The following is a 15,739-nucleotide window of genomic DNA, read 5'->3' on the forward strand; positions in this document are numbered from 1 at the left end:
GGCAGGCAGTGGGATTCCTCTGAGGCCCGCTGCCCCCCATTCTCTCCAACATGCACCCATCATCCACAGCACCTCGGCTCAGCACGCACACCCCGGTTACCAGCTCAGAAAACCCCGGTCTGTTTGGATCAGCTTCCCGTGGTCCATGTGACCCTCCCCGGCCCCCTCAGGGTGTGGGCAGGCTCAGCAGAGATGTCCTCTGACTGCCTCCCACCTCATGCTGCTTCTCTGGCTTTTGAGTTTTGTTGGGAGTATTGCTGAGATTCAAACTCAAGGCCTTGCACATTCTAGACAGATGCTTGACCACTTGAACCATGCCCCCACCTTCCCCCTCCCCGTTTTTTTGCTCCAGTTATTTTTCAGTTATTTTTCAGGTAGGGTCTATCTTTTGTCTAGGTTAGCCTTGGACAGTAATCCTCTTCTCTCTGCCTCTCAAATAGCTGGGATTCCAGGCATGGACCACTACACTCAGCTTTTTCTTTGAACTAGGGCTTTGCGAGCTTTTGGCCCTGGTGGTCATTGAACTGTGATCAAGTAGCTGGGTTTAAAGGCATACCTCACTGGGCACGGCCTGCAGCAAAAGCTGGCAAGCCTGAACCCCACAAAGCCCTGCTGTGCAAGGGATGAACTCACAGGAGCTCCAAAGTCACCAGCCTGGGACACAAGGGCTCCCCATTCTAGGTCACTCAGCAGTGTGTGTGTGTGGGGGGGGGGGACGGGGAGCGTTGGTTTCCTATGTCTCCGCCCACCTTCCTAGGAAAGTTCTTCCTGCGTGGAAAGTGGATATTTTAACATCTCAAGCGTGGGAGGTGGAAAAAGTCCCTTTTTGGCCCTCTGGCTAGAGGCTATTTAGAGCCTGTGACAGGGCCTCCTCCCACGGGGGGCCGGAGACCCCTCCAACCAGGGCTGCAGAGTAACTGCAAAACTCCAATCAGCCCATCCCAAGGGAGCCCTGAACCCGCCCCCCCCCCAAAAAAAAAAACAGGCTGGGCCTTGCTGTCTCCTGAGGTCCGGACTCGGGATGAAGGGTCGTGGAGAGTCTCCACCTTCGGCTCCTGCCAGGGGTCCCGGTGCTCCAGGGCCCCACGGGGCCTTGGAACTGCATGGGTGGCATTTCAGCCTTCCACGGCGGGCGGCCTGGTCTCTGGCGCAGGCTGCAGGGTGGGTGAGCATCGGGTCCGGCCCGGGCAGCGTGAGATCCTGTGCGCATGCGCAACCTTCCACCCCGAGCTCAGACCGCAAGGCGGGCAGAATGACACCCGCTCCGAGGGTCTCCGAGGGGTCCTCATCCAGGTCTCGAGGCAGCTGCCCCAGCCCCCCACCGCGGGGAGCAGCACAAGCTGGGGCCCAGGGGCCTCCAGGGTGCCTGGGCACCCTGGCACCACAGCCTGGGACCTGGTCCTCTCTCGGCTAACCTCCACCAAGACGCAGGTCCAAGCTGGACCCCACTTAACAGGAGAGGTGAAAGGAGCGGAAGGGTCCCCACCCAGGGTCATGGGCACTGGCCATGTGGGGGTGGGGGGGAGTGACTTGGAGAAGATGCCTGTCTAAGGGTTCTGTCCTGAGCCCTAGCCTGGCCTCGATTAAATGAACCCAGGAGATGACCTGGGTGTGCAGAGGGGCCTCGCGGAAGGGGGGGCAGGGCCAGAAGGGGAGGTCAGAGCTACATAATTGCTGCCCCCTTTCAACTTCCCCAAGAAATGAGGCGGCTTCCAGAGCCGGAGAGGGCCAGGCGTGATCCTGACCCCCATTTCCAAATCACTGCACGAGAACGGATTTGTGGTTTGAGCGACTACACCTGGGGTCACTTATTACAGCGGCCAAAGAAACCCACACCGTGCTCACACACAGGCATGGCTTCTCCTCAGGCCGCTGTGTCACCTAACTAGGTCGGCAGGAAGGAGAGAAGCCCTGCACACAAGCACCCCAAAGTCACGGGCAGGCTGCCACCTGAGGGGGGGTGCAGGGACACGTGTCCCTAGCAGAGGGCTAGAATGCGGAAAGCCTCTTGAGAGACTGGGGAGGGGCGGGAGAGGGTGGGGGGACACAGGTGCAGGCAGGCCCCCAGGACCTCTGACCACGGACGTCGGGTCCTGAGAACGGGGGTACAGGAACAGCAGGAACGGGGGGGAGCGAGGGGATGACCATGTCCCAAACTGCCCCCCCCAACCTGCAGGATCGCTCTGCTGCCTTCCACAAAACCGTGAGGCTGGCATGCCAGGCACAGCTGCCAGGCCACGGGGCACTGGTCAGAGGATGGAGGGAGGAGGGGCGGGCAGCAAGGAGGGCGGGCGTGACATCATCGGGCGGGGGCAGGTATGCATGAGTCAGGCAGGGTCATGGGTGGCCACAATGCGGGGGGCCTCCCCCCACCTTGCGTCCCACCCCACCTCCATTGTCATCAGATCACCCCCAGCGGCCTGGGCCCCCCGGGGCTGGAGGATGAAGTCAGGGAAGGCCAGGGCTGTTTTTAAACACTCTCTCTAAAAGCTGAGCACTTCTGGGAAGACTAAAATTAAGTCACCCAGGAAAAATATACAAGGAATACATGCCCCCTTCCCCCCCCCCCCGACCGCAGGGAGAGCACGGAGTCTGCCCCCAGCTTCCCCGGGGTCCTGGCAGCACAGAGACCCACGGAGGGAGCGAGCATGTGGGGGGGGGGGTCTGCGTCACCCCCATCCAGCACCCAGAGAGACAGGGCCAGGAACACAGCAGCCACGGAGCTCTGGGCCTCAGTTTCTCCTTCTGCAAGAAGGGTCTGGAGTTTCTCAAAGTCTCCAAAGATGCATCTCATCCACAGAGGCCCCGCAGTCAAAGCATCATGCCCGGTACTGACAGCCAGAGAAGGCACCACACATGCGCACTTCAAAGTTTCTGAGAGGTCCTGCTGTCAAGACCTGGTGTGTAACTGGGGTGGAGCACCAAGTGGTAAAGAAATCATGGCGACACACAGAGGGTTCTCCCCACGTGAGATGTGGCTACCAGCATAGACAAGCAGAGGTGTAGGCAGGGCCAGGGCCCTCTGCGGGTTGCCCCGGGAGGTCCTGGGGCCCCACGCAGCTCTGGGGTGGTAAGGCGGTGGCTGGGACCGCAAAGGGAACCTCGGGGTGTCCCTGCACCCAGCAGCCTGCACGGGCAGCTCACCCCCCGCCCCCAAGTCTCGTGTTCACTCGGGATAAGCGTGACCCTTCTGTGTCCCGCAGCTCGGGAGCTGATGCTGCTGACCCGGAACTCCAGGGAGAGCAGAGCTCCCACAGGGACTCACGGGGTGCCTGGCTCCATCCGCGCCAAGGTGCCCGGCCCTCCACACGAATCCTCCCACCCAGGCTCCTTCGGGCTCTCATTTACATGAGAGGCCTTGGCACACGCAGTTCCCTCTGCCTGCAACACTGTTCCTTCCTCTACTGCAACCGCTCCCCACAAAGCACCACGGGCCCTGGGGACACCAGGAGCCAAAGTCCCTCCGGGACAGCCGGAACTGTGGCCACACCATCACCGCCACATCGCCACGTGAGGCATCCTCTCCATCCCCATTTGAACAACTTGTCAGCCAGGTCCAGCCTTATTTTCCCTCCCACTGTACTGACTCAACACCCATCCAGTATCTAACACCCATCACCCACCACCTCGCTCCCAGCACTCAGCACCCAGTGCCTAGCACCCAACATCCAATTCCCGGCACCAGCATCCATTACTAACATACAGAACCCAGGGTTGGGCACCCAGTACTCATTACCCAGTACCAAGCTCCAGCACCCACTGCCCAGAACCTAGTGCTCAGCACCCAGCAGAGAACCAGAACTTGGCTGAAGAGACGCCAGCCTACCCTGGCACCTCCCTTCTACCACCTTCCCCAGGCCTGGCTGTAGCCTGGGCCCTGGGACCTTGGGGTGGGGCTGGGTCCCTGCTCCTCTCGCTGTCTGCTGTCCTGGATCCCCATCGGGAAGCCTCGGGGAGCAACACTGGGAAGAAAGAGGACCTCCACCCTCTTCTCAGACCCAACGCTTCCTCCCCGGCTTAGGATGCCAGGGATTGAACCCCAGAATTTCTGGAACACTGGGAAGCTGGTGACACACTAGACCCCCCCTTTGGTTTCAGAACATGCACCCCAGCCTTGTGTGTGTGTATTGGGGGGGGGTAGTCGTGAGGTTTGGACCCAGGGCCTGGGAGCTGTCTCTCAGCTCTTCAGCTCAAGGCCAGCTCTCTGGTGACACACTAGACCCCCCTTTGGTTTCAGAACATGCACTCCAGCCGTGTGCGTGTGTGCGTGCATGTGTGTGTGTGTGTGTGTGTGCGTGCATGTGTGCGTGTGTGCGTGCATGTGTGTGTGTGTGTGTGTGTGTGTGTGTGTGTGTGTGTGTGTGTGTGTTGGGGGAGTAGTCATGAGGTTTAGACTCAGGGCCTGGGAGCTGTCTCTCAGCTCTTCAGTTCAAGGCCAGCTCTCTACCACTTGAGCCACGGCTCCACTTCCGGTTTTCTGGTGGTTTATTGGAGATAAGAGTCTCATGGACTTTCCTGCCTGGGCTGGCTTTGAACCACGATCCTCAGATCTCAGCCTGCTGAACAGCTAGGATGACAGGTGGGAGCCACCGGTGCTGACCAACCCCAGCAACCCCAGAGGTACACAGTTCAGCCCCGTCCACCCCTGAGACCCAGGAGTCCCCAATCTGGGAAGCTGGTGACCAGCCGGGCTCCCCGGTGGATTCCAGCTCACGCAGCCCAGACGTACATATTCATTAAGACCCTGGGCGTTGTTCACGCAGGGAGCCCCCGCAGAACTCTGAGTCAGCTCTGGGAAGTCCACACAGATGGGCAGGGCCTGTGACTGGCATGGTGGAGGCGGATTTTCTAGACTTTCCCTGGTTGCTCCATTTCCTCTCGCTCCAAACCAAAATAGCACAAGGTGAACTCAGCCTTTTCCTCAGCGGTCCAGGAACAAACAAACCAACACAAACAAGTTTGCGTGCTGCGTCATCCTTCCAACCTTTCTAAACAGAACAAAACAAAGAGAACCACAGGCTGTTTTCAGATCCCAAGCCCAGACTTGGAGAAGCGCAGCCACATGACGCAGGAAGGAAATGAACGTGACAGAGGGGCTGCAGGCAGATGTCGGCCACGCGCTGGCCACGGGCACGAAGCCTCACCCTGCGCAGCCACTCACACACAGGCGTCACTGCCCGCTGCCCCTAGCCCCGAGGGACTCTGTTTTATAAAACAGCCAGTGCTCACAAGGACAGCCACCACCGGCCCTGCACAAACCACGAAGCAGAGACTTACAAATAATCCACACAAACGAAAATGGCCACCTATGAACGAACAATGCCTTGAGGGAAATCGGGAACACACGCACACATGGAGACTCTAAGCCATTTGCTCAGAACATGAGCCTGCGTGTCTTTAACTCACCAGACCAAGAAGTGATAGGACTCCCCACCCCCAACCTGCTCACACAAATTGAGAGGCACCTAACCTGGGGTTCAGCACCACCCACTGACCTATCATGAGCCCATCATACCACGAATGTGAGGACAAACCCTGCCCCAGGACTTCAGCCAGCACGATTCCCCAAAGTGACACAGCCCACCTGAGCAAGGTGGCAGCCAAGGTGCACATGTGAGGCACCTTGAGCCAGCTCTGAACCCCGGCAGTCTTGCCCCAGAGCAGCTGGGTTCCCTGTGCGTGTGTCTTACGTCAACCTGCAGCGACTCTATGTCTGCATCAGCTTTCCATCCCGGAAGACCTCTGAGCCCTTTAACCCTTCCGTAGCCAGTCTGCAAGTATTATTTCATGGTGTGAAATGGAGCATGTCACTAAGAGCCAACCTTCAGAATTAAAACCAGAATGGAATAAAAAAAAAACCCATGTTTGCCAACGGTCCTGAGTCCCAAGTAAAATCAAGAGTACGCAGACCCTTCCTACATGGATGAAGTGTTATTCAGAAAATTCAGACATTTGTAGAGAGACACAAAATGTGTCCATTTTTGACGCTGACCAGGCTGATAATTGCAATTATTAAGCAAGATGAAGATGGATATGCAGAGGTTGGGATGTATAGTCGAAGGGCGAAGGGGCATCTGCTGGAGGCAGATGCTAGAGGCAGCATCCAGAAGTAACCAGGGGGACCAGGAGGAGAGACGGGGAGGGAGGATGGCTCACCCTTCCCGAGCGCCTGCCAGGTTCCTGGAGCAGGACCAGGTGTGGAGCGGGCCTTGTGTCACAGGCTCATCACGCTCCAGGAGACCCTCAGAAATAGACCGGGCTTGAATGGACCTGAGCAGTGACCCAGGAGCCATCTGGAGGGGCGGGTAGAGAGGCAAGGAAGGAAGTCACGTGGCACTCTGGTGGCTGGGCTCGGAGAGCTCTGGGTGGCCTCCAGAGACTCCCACCCACTGGCTGGGGATGTTGGCGCATGGGAGAAGAGCAGGCCCCATGTGGGGATGGAAGCCTCCGTACTCAGTTCTCTGCCATCACCGGTTGAAATCACCATCGCATTTGTATCAAGGGGCTCCATGCTTCCCGCATCCAACCGCACAAGTGGCCAGCACTAGAAGCTTGTTTCCAAGCACTGAGTGCAGCTTAGGGCCCGTGGGACATGGGGCCCATGTTCTTCTCTTTAAATGAGATCCCAGGTGGGACCTGCACCTCAGGCATCGTCATTCCCCAGAAGCCGATGGGCAGTGGGGGGGCCGAGGGGGGCGGAGGAGGACAGGAAGAGGAGGGCCTTCCCACCCCAAGAACCACCAAGCCCTGGGGGCCTTAGCTGGGATTGCCCCAAAGCCTCTGGGATCTTCACAGCTGAGCTCTGAGGTTTGGGTGGGGGGATGTCTTACACCCAAGATCCTGGGACCGGGCATTTCCCCCACCTGGTGCTCTTCCATCCGGAGCCAACCTGCCTCACCCTAGGGGACTCAACAAACCCCGGAGGTGCTTCTGCCTGGGGTTTGTTTGTGGGTTTGTGTATGTGTGCCAGGACTGGAACTCAAACTCCGCCTATGCTCTCCCTTAGCTTTTTCACTCAAGGCTGGTGCTCTACCAATTAAGCCATACCTCCACTTCCAGCTTTTTGCTGGTTAACTAGACACAAGAATCCCTTGGATTTTCCTGCCTTGGAGCCTTGAGTCTCAGATCTCAGCCTCCTGAGTAGCTAGAATTGCAGGCATAAGCCACCAGCTCGAGAGGTAGCCCAGGCTGGTCTCGATCTTTTGATTCTGCAGACTCATCATCCTGTTTGTCTGGAATGTGCCACTGCAGGCATGTCTGGTTTTGAACTTGCATGCCAGGAGGAAGCCAAGAAACACAGCCTTGAGCGATGTGTGAAGCTGGTCTGGACAGTGCAGTTCCCTCCACCCTGGCAGGGTGCAAGTTTATCCCCGGCCTCCTTTACCCATGGTCCCACTGCTCAGCATTGTGGGCCCTTCGGGGTCATCAGCTCCCACACTCACACAATCCTCAACTCAAGGTCGGACCTGCCTGGATGGGAGGCTTCACTGGATGGCAGGGTTGATTAGTGATGGCTGCCTCCTCTGGTGGAGATGTACTCCAGGCACAGCGGGCAGGGGTGCTGGGACTGATTAGCAATGCCTGCCTTGACTCCCAGAGGGAGGCTGGTGGTGTGCATGCTGGAATGCAGGCCAGATGTCCACTCTGCTTGCTCGGCTCTCAGAGTGGCAGGATGGAAAACCACGGGCATTGTTTGGGAAAACAAACTGGCCCCTCTGGGGCGGCAGCACTGATGAGATGGAGGAAGAAACTGACTCTGGACCCGGCTTTGAAATAACTGGCCTTTGCTAACCAAAGTTGATGTGTAAACCATCCTCCCCGGTGCATCCGCACGCCCCATCCGTACAGAGTTAACATCTGAGCAGGCCCTTTCCTTCCCCGCTACAGATGACCGCTTGTGACCAAATTGAAAAATATTAATTCTCTTTGTCTCCTGCCAAAAAGGCTAAAGCAATTACAGGCTGCGATATGAAACACAGATGTTAATACGTTTGAAAAAATAGGCTTCTATAGGCGAGTAGAAGTCCTGGTCCAAGTATGAAGTGCTTTTGGAATTAAAGTGTCGGGTCAAACTATCCAGACAGCCCTGCTCCCAAGGCCTAGTGTCCCCAGACACAGTCCAGCGCCAGGGACCTGGGCCACAGCACACAAGGACAGTCCCGCTGCTGCCAGTGAGAGCCAGCCGACTCGTGGATACCCACTGGCCCACCAGATCTAAATAATATAATTATAATCACCACTAGGAAACTTGCATAGGATCACAAGTACTATAATTACAGGCAATTTTCACTTTTTGGAAATTGAGCTCAGATGCCGAATAAAGATCGCAAACAAGACATTTTCCAGGTTCAGTTCTGGAGGAGAGAGCATGCTGGGAAGTGTGCTGGGGTGGACCGACCCCAGGGCAAAAATGCTGGTGGCCAGAGGCTTGCCTGCGCGTACCTCTACCACGTGCCTCAGGGCCAATGTGACACGGGCGTGCAGGAGGGTGCTAGGGTGCCCGGAGAGCGTAGGAGCCCAGCAAGGCAGAAAGCCAGATCCTTCTTTTATGCGTCTGTGAGGCAGGTGTTTCTCTGAGCACCTACTACATTCAGGGTCACAGGCAACATGGACTGGACCGTGAGCAGCACACCGAGGGCTCTGGTCCTGCTCAGCATCTTCACGGCCCGTGTGCTGGGCCACCCCCAAGGCACCACGCAGCCACGCAGCTTTGCCACAGAGCCTTGCCACAGAGCCCAACAAGGCTCCACCAAGGCCTGCGAGCCAAACCCAGTTCACACGACTTTAAGCAGTGGAGACAGAGGTGCTTTCGGTGGCTGCACTGCTAGACAGTCAATTTGTCTGCTCTGCCTTAGTTTCCCATCCCACAGTTTATACAATTTCCATGGGGGGAGAAAGGAAGATGTGCTCTCAAGAAGCCCAGGAGATGGGGAAGGAAGATCTGGGCTGCCTTCATCACTTCCAGGTGCTGCGCCTCAGTTTCCTTGTCTGTAAAATGGGTGGACAGGACCACCTCACGGGGAGAGCTGCTCAGAAAGTATAAAGAGAGGTAGCCAGGTTCTGTCATCACCGCTGTCCCCAAGGATGGCCACCTCTTGCCCCAGTCCAGAGACACGTCAGAGCTCCAGGACTGAGCAGGGATACCTGCCCAGCTGGATGCCACGTGACAATGCTGGGAGGAGGGGAGGGGGGCTGCCAGGCTGCTCCAGCCATCACTGACAAGCCTGTCGCTGTGGATCCCGACCACCCCCACCCCCACTGTCCCTGAGACGCCGGGCTGGAGATGAAGTATGGCAAGAAATCAAAGGCTCGAAGATCAAAACGGCCACCACGGCCCACCAGATGGCCTCAGACCACAGGACCGGAAGCCGGCAGGCATTTGGCCCTGGGATGCTGCATTTCCAGCGCTGGTGGGATGGGACACAGTAGCCTGCTGTCCGGCCCGGCTGGGTGGCACTGACTGAAAGCAGGCTTTTTTCCAGAATGATCCTTGCAAAGTGGTGAGAGGAGGGTCCCAGAGGAACCGAGAGGCCCTGAGGGGTATTGCCTGGCCTGAGATCCGGGCTGTGGAGTAAGGACCAGGGAGAGGGCTGAAGGGGGCACCCAGGCCGCCAATCCTCGGCCCTTGGGGACGTGCTGGCCCTGTGGCCGCCAGCTTCCCCCTCCTGCTCTCCAGGGGGCTCCCAGGGGAGCTGAGCTGGTCCATCCTGAGAAAGCAGCTCCAAGGCAGCTCACACCCTGAGGCTGAGGTGCAGCAGCAAGGAGTGAACGCCAGGAGATGTGGAACCCAGCACGTAGGCTTCCAGGAGCCGTAAGACGCTTCCAGAAGCTTCCAGAAGTCGCCTGAGCCTGAAGGCAGCACCACCCCCAGCCAGTTCCTTTCGTGTGTGGCTAAGGCTGACAATCCAGGTCTGGACCACAATTTGGGCTGAGTCCTGCAGGAAGTAAAAGTCTCAAAGAAAACAGGCCCAAGGTAATACAATGGGCTGAGCCCAAAGAAATCCCCTTCCTTCCAGCTCTGGGGAGACCGGACGAGGTCTCGGCCACCAGCTTTAGCCCAGCACACAGAGGACAGCCTGGGAGATCCCGACTAACACCAATGCTCCGTTCAGCCCAATGAGCTGGGCGGACAGATGGATCCTAAACAATCAGCTGAACCGATTTTCATGCACGACCAAAGCAGAGAGCCCAGCTGGAGCTCTTCTGCTCGCCCACCAAGGCCCAGCCAGGGGAGGAGGGGAACAGGAAGCAACTGCGCGCTGGGCTGCCATCCAGGGGTGCGGGGTCCCTCACCTTCTGCCCCTGAATAAACTATGAGGCAAAGCATTTGAAAGCGAGAGTGCAGCGGGGGGGCGGGGCAGGAGGGGGAGACAGGCAAAGCCTCTGAGCTATTGGCAGGTTGGTGTCAGCCCCAACCCAGACGCCAGGGTGCAAACTTCTTGGTGGGACCCAGAAAATCCATAGCCTGATGTCGGCTCCTGGGGTCTCTCCTGGCCCACTGTCCCCGCTCCCCAAGGGGAGGGTACCTGTCCCCGCACGGGTCCACTCCAGGGTCATGGGGGCGTTGCTTACATCAGAGCCACTGTCTTGGCTTTTAGGGTGTTCAGAAAGAAGAGCACTGGGCCTCCCCGCGGCCCCAGGGTCTCTGGGAGGGGGGCATTATCTCCCCAGCCACTGACTCCGCAGGTGGGAGGCAGTGTCCATGTCCCTCTGCTCCAATGTGCTCCGTGACTAAAGTCACCCAGGCCACACTCAAGCCCTCTGCAAGGCTGGGGAAAGGCAGGGCAGGGGCGGGGGGAAGGGTCCCATCCCCCCTGGGTCACCCTGTGGCCTTAGGGACACAGGGACTGCAGGCAAGTGCAAACCCTTTCAGCCAAGTACCACGTCACCAGCACCTTCCTGGAAGCAGGTGAGACCCAGCAGTGTGGCCTCTGGGAGCGGAGCCCGAACACAGGCCCGGCCTGGCTCCCTCCTGCTCCAGCCCCTCGCTGGGGAACAGAGCTGAAGTCTTCAAGGGGGTGGGAAGCTGAGCTACAGCAGGTGTGTGCCCAGGAGGCTGGGGGGGCCTCGAGGCCTCCCAGAGGCAGGGGAGGCCGCTGGCTGGGCCGGCCGGCTGCAGCACTGCCCCAACCAGGACGGCCCAGGCACAGGAACACAGGCCTGGACCGGACCGAGAGGGGCTGTGAGCCGCTCCTGCGGGGCCGGGCGGGACCGCAGCCCCCTCGGCCTCCGAGTGACTCAGGCCGCAGCTGACCTGGGTCTTGGCACGGCCGGCACACTGAGGTCACCCTCCTGGCAACCAGAGTCCCTGTGACAGACCAGGGGACATTTCTCTTTCAGTCGCTGACATCCTCGCGACCTCGGTGGTGACGAGGATGGAGGCCTGGCTTCCGGGGCTCTGAGCACAAGCACAGCCAGGGGAGCTGTCCTGGGACACAGCAGAGACGGAGGACAAAGCGTCCGATCCCAGCTGCAGGACTGGGCAGGGGCCGGGGTCTGTCCGACCCCTCCCCTGGGCCTGCTGCTTGTCCACAGGACAGAGGGAAGGCGGCCTCGGGAGGCTGGGCCCCAGCTGGCCCGGCTTCCCGCCCAGGGTTCAGAAAAGGAGAGGGAGACTCTGCTATCCGTTCACTACACCTCCCCTCCACCTCAGCGAAGCCCCACGCTGGCCCTCAGCCCACCAAGGGCGGCTCCCCGGCTGGGCTTGAAGGAGTGCCCGGGGCTGTGGAAGGCCTCCAGCTCAGCTCATTATCGGAATTCAATCTGGATTCTGAGAGATCAAGAGGACTTGGTGGAAAGTAATGCTCCAGGGGAAGAGGCCCTGGGGCTGCCCCGGCACCCCGGCCTCCCAGAGCTCCGGCAGGCTCTGCCCAACAGCCAGATGTCCTGGCCCTGGACAGCTGGGCGGCGGGTGACCGCAAGACCACAGCTCCCTCCACTCGGATACCAGGGTGGCTACACAGAAGACAGTGGCAAGGGCACTGGGCTGCCAGAGAGGCCTGGACAGCAGGGAGGCCATCGGCTGGAAGAGAACACACAGCCACATTTGGTGGGGGAGGGGGAGGGGGAGACACAAGGGGTGCAGAAACAGCATAGCTGTCCCTACCAAAGCCACCAATAGGTGAGGCCCTGGCCAACTAGGCTACGTCCAGGGCCTCAGACACACCCAGGTGTGTCACTGAGACCCACGACACTGTCCACACTAGCAGAACGGAGAAGCCACCACGTGCTCGTGGGCATCGGGTGAGATACCCCACCCACACACCCACACACCCACACAACCACACAACGGGGCTCTGCGGAGTCTAAAAAGCACAAGACAGGAAGGACAGGCGAGGCTGGCATGAAGGAACGGGGCAGGAGGAAACGGTCAGTGCCACTGACCATGGAATGGACGAGCAGACAAATAAACCTGCTGAGTAAGAAATGGGGTGCAGGCCAGGCATCAGCGGCTCACGCCTGTAAGCTTAGCTACTCAGCAGGCTGAGACCTGAGAATTGAGGCTCGAAGCCAGCCTGGGCAGAAAAGCCCATGAGACTCTCACCTTCAATGAACCAGCAAAAGCTACAGCGAGCTGTGACGTAAGTGGTAGAGCACTAGCCTTGTGCTTTTACAAAAGCTCAGGAATAGCATCCAGGCACTTTCAAGCCCCGGGACTGGTGTGTGCACACACACCCAGGCACACACACACACCAAGCAAGAGGGTGAGGCCCTGAATTTAAGCCCCCAGATTCAAAACACACAAAACCCAGCAGAGCTCAGGCTGCCCAGGGCGGGCAGGCTAGGGGCCTCATAGGAGGAGTCAGCCTTCATTTGTGCAGTTTTATTCTGCGAATGTGCCTTGCCTATCCACAACTGAGCTTTTCTCCCCTTTGCCAGGACTGGGGGGTGAGCCCCCAACCTTGCCCTTGACCAGGGAAGGCGCTCCACCACTGAGCCACACATTTCCAGCCCTCCAAACCAAGTTCTGCATGGAAATTCTTTTTTTTTTTTTTTGCCAGTCATGGGGCCTGAACTCTGGGCCTGGGCGCTGTCCCTCAGCTCTTCAGCTCAAGGCTAGCGCTCTACCACTGGAGCCACAGCGCCCCTTCCGGCCTTTTCTGTTTATGTGGTGCTGAGGAATCGAACCCAGGGCCTCATGCTTGCAAGGCATGCACTCTACCGCTGAGCCACCTTCCCAGCCCAAGGAAATTCTTTTTTTAAATATGAATTTTTCCAGCTTCCTGAGCCGGGTCACATGGCTGTGTGCGTGGCTCTAGACCACGCCAACTCTGCCTGTTTCACAGTTTCACAGTCCGCAGAGGTGAGGCAGCTATATTCAAGATGACATTCAAGGTGACACATTCAAAACACTGGCGATACTCTATCTAAGTTCTGTTATCTTGGTAATCAAGATGAGCACCCCCCTAACATAGCGGGGTTCCCTGTCCCATCAGCTATTGAGTCTCCATCCTGTAGGAAAAGACCAACCAGCTCCTAACAACTGCCACAGCACACCACTGGGGACAATAAAAGTGGCATGATCGCTGGCTGCCAGGGGCTCACGCCTGTAATCCTAGCTACTCAGGAGGCTGAGATCTGAGGATTGCAATTCAAAGCCCAGGCAGAAAAGTCCACGAGACGCTTATCTCCAATAAACTATGCAGAAAAGGCCAGAAGTGAGCTGTGGCTTAAGTGTTAGAACACTAGCCATGAGCAAAAGAAGCTCAGAGACAGCATCTAGGCCCTCAGTTCAAGCCCCAGGACCAGTCCAAAAAAAGCCAAGATTTATGCAGTCCCAAAGTCCAGCCACAGAGAAACACGACACTGGCCATTTAGTCTCCTCAGACTTAAGTTGTTATTTTTCTTTTCTGATCCGTTGTAGGGCTTGAACTCTGGGCCTAGACGCCATTCCTCAGTTCTTCAGCTCAAGGCGAGCGCTCTAACACTTGAACCACAGCACCATTTCCAGCTTTTTCTGCTTATGTGGTGCTGAGGAATCGAACCCAGGGCCTCATGCGAGGCAAGCGCTCTACCACGGAGCCACCTTCCCAGCTCAAGACTTGTTTTTAACTCACTAGCCTTTCACAGTCCCTGGCATTAAACCACCTCCAGAAACACATGGGTCCCCCCAATGTTGGTACCTCACCTTGCTAGTGATTCTTGCACAGCTGTGAGTTCTCTGCTGTTTGCTTTTGGTTTGGGATTTTTCCCTCCTAACATTTAATTACAAATGCCACTTTGATCGGCTGCCAGGCATCACATGGGGCTCTACTGTGGGGGGGAGGGACCACGGGGTACCCTGGACCCTGACTCTTCCCTCTCTCTATGCTCCTGAGCATGCGAACAGAACCACCTATCCCCACACACGGCACAGGTCCTGGCGCCTCCTGTCCCCGCCTAGTCCTGCCCAGATTTCAGGGCAAACAGCATCACACCACATACACCTACTTTAACAAAGACACCACTCCCTGGTAGGAGCCATCAAGATGGTCTCGGCCTATCCACTCCATCCCTGGCCAGCACCCACCTGCCCAGGTGCTCCTGCAGCACCTGGTACACGCTGATCCGGAAGGTCTCATTGTCGAAGCGCTCCCGGACATAGTCCTTGTAGATCCGGAACTCGGCCGAGGTCACGGCTTCCCCCTCTGGGATCTTGGACAGATCGAAGCGGAACTCCCGGTGGTGGTAGCGCGGGTGGAAGAACTCCTTGTCATGTTCCACTGCAAGAAAGGGGACATTAGTCTCCCTGTCTCCCCTGGTCAGAGTCCAGGCTCCTGACCAGAGCGGGGTGAGGCCCTGCCCACAAGTGACCCCTAGTGACAAGCGCAACCCCACACAACACGCACAGTCAGACTGCAGGGTCACGGTGCACCCCAAGGTTGCCTTGAACATTCAGAGAGTGGGGGGGGGTCTTGGCCACAATAATGGATGGGCTGGTCAGTAAAGTACATGGGACTAACCCACGGAGCCTGCTCATTTCCAAGTGCAGCACTGAGAGATGGGCAGATTTCAAGCCTGACTTCTACCCATTCAGGGCTGGGAACTGGGGGCTGGGGGCTGGGAGCTGGGGGCCAGGGGCCGGAGGCTGGGGGCCGGGAGCCAGGGGCCGGGGGCCGGGAGCTGGGGGCCGGGGGCCGGGGGCTGGGAGCCGGGGGCCGGGGGCTGGGGGCCGGGGGCCGGGGACTGGGGGCTGGGGACTGGGGGCTGGGAGCCGGGGGCTGGGGGCTGGAAGCCGGGGGCCGGGAGCTACCCGGCCTCAGGCATCTCACCTCACCTGGGCTAGGACCCTCAACAGCTGGGCAGAGGAGTTAGAAGTCGCCCCTTTCAAATCACCCCCACGTATTTCTAACGAGTAACCAAGATGGCAACCACAGCCTTAGACTACAGCCCTGAAATAGGAGAATGGCCAAGCCTTGGGGGCTTGTGGAGATGACCTCAGGCCCGCACCTTGTCCCTTCCACATGGGATGAAAGTAGATATGGGGTCCCGGTCACAGACCACAGACACCAAGGAGGAGGAGGAGGAAAACCCAAGGCCATGGGGCCCGCAGCCGACCCGGCTGGGCACAAAAGGTCTCAGCCTTAGGACGACCTTGGGGAGGTGAGCTCTGACCACAGCTGCTGGCATGCCAGGACACTCATCATGGAGCAGGGGACAGAGAGACAGACTCCCCAGAAAGCATCCACACGCCTCCCGCGACAGCTCGCCCGCTCATCCCTCACACAGCATGACAAAGGCCGCGTGGGAAGAAGGGACG

General features: G+C 58.4%; 1 protein-coding gene across 1 annotated transcript in view; it reads right to left on the reverse strand.

Annotated features, from left to right (window-relative positions):
- The window catches only part of Bmp7 (bone morphogenetic protein 7), a 58,419-nt gene that overhangs the window by 18,363 nt on the left and 24,317 nt on the right, over positions 1-15,739 (reverse strand). Inside the window, exon 2 of the mRNA XM_042699229.1 lies at positions 14,510-14,702. Within this exon, the coding sequence (XP_042555163.1) occupies positions 14,510-14,702 (193 nt within the window). The remainder of the gene's footprint in view (positions 1-14,509; positions 14,703-15,739) is intronic.

This window comes from Dipodomys spectabilis, unplaced genomic scaffold (genome assembly GCF_019054845.1).
Source record: "Dipodomys spectabilis isolate Male_0828 unplaced genomic scaffold, ASM1905484v1 ptg000240l, whole genome shotgun sequence".
Taxonomy (NCBI): Eukaryota; Metazoa; Chordata; class Mammalia; order Rodentia; family Heteromyidae; genus Dipodomys; species Dipodomys spectabilis.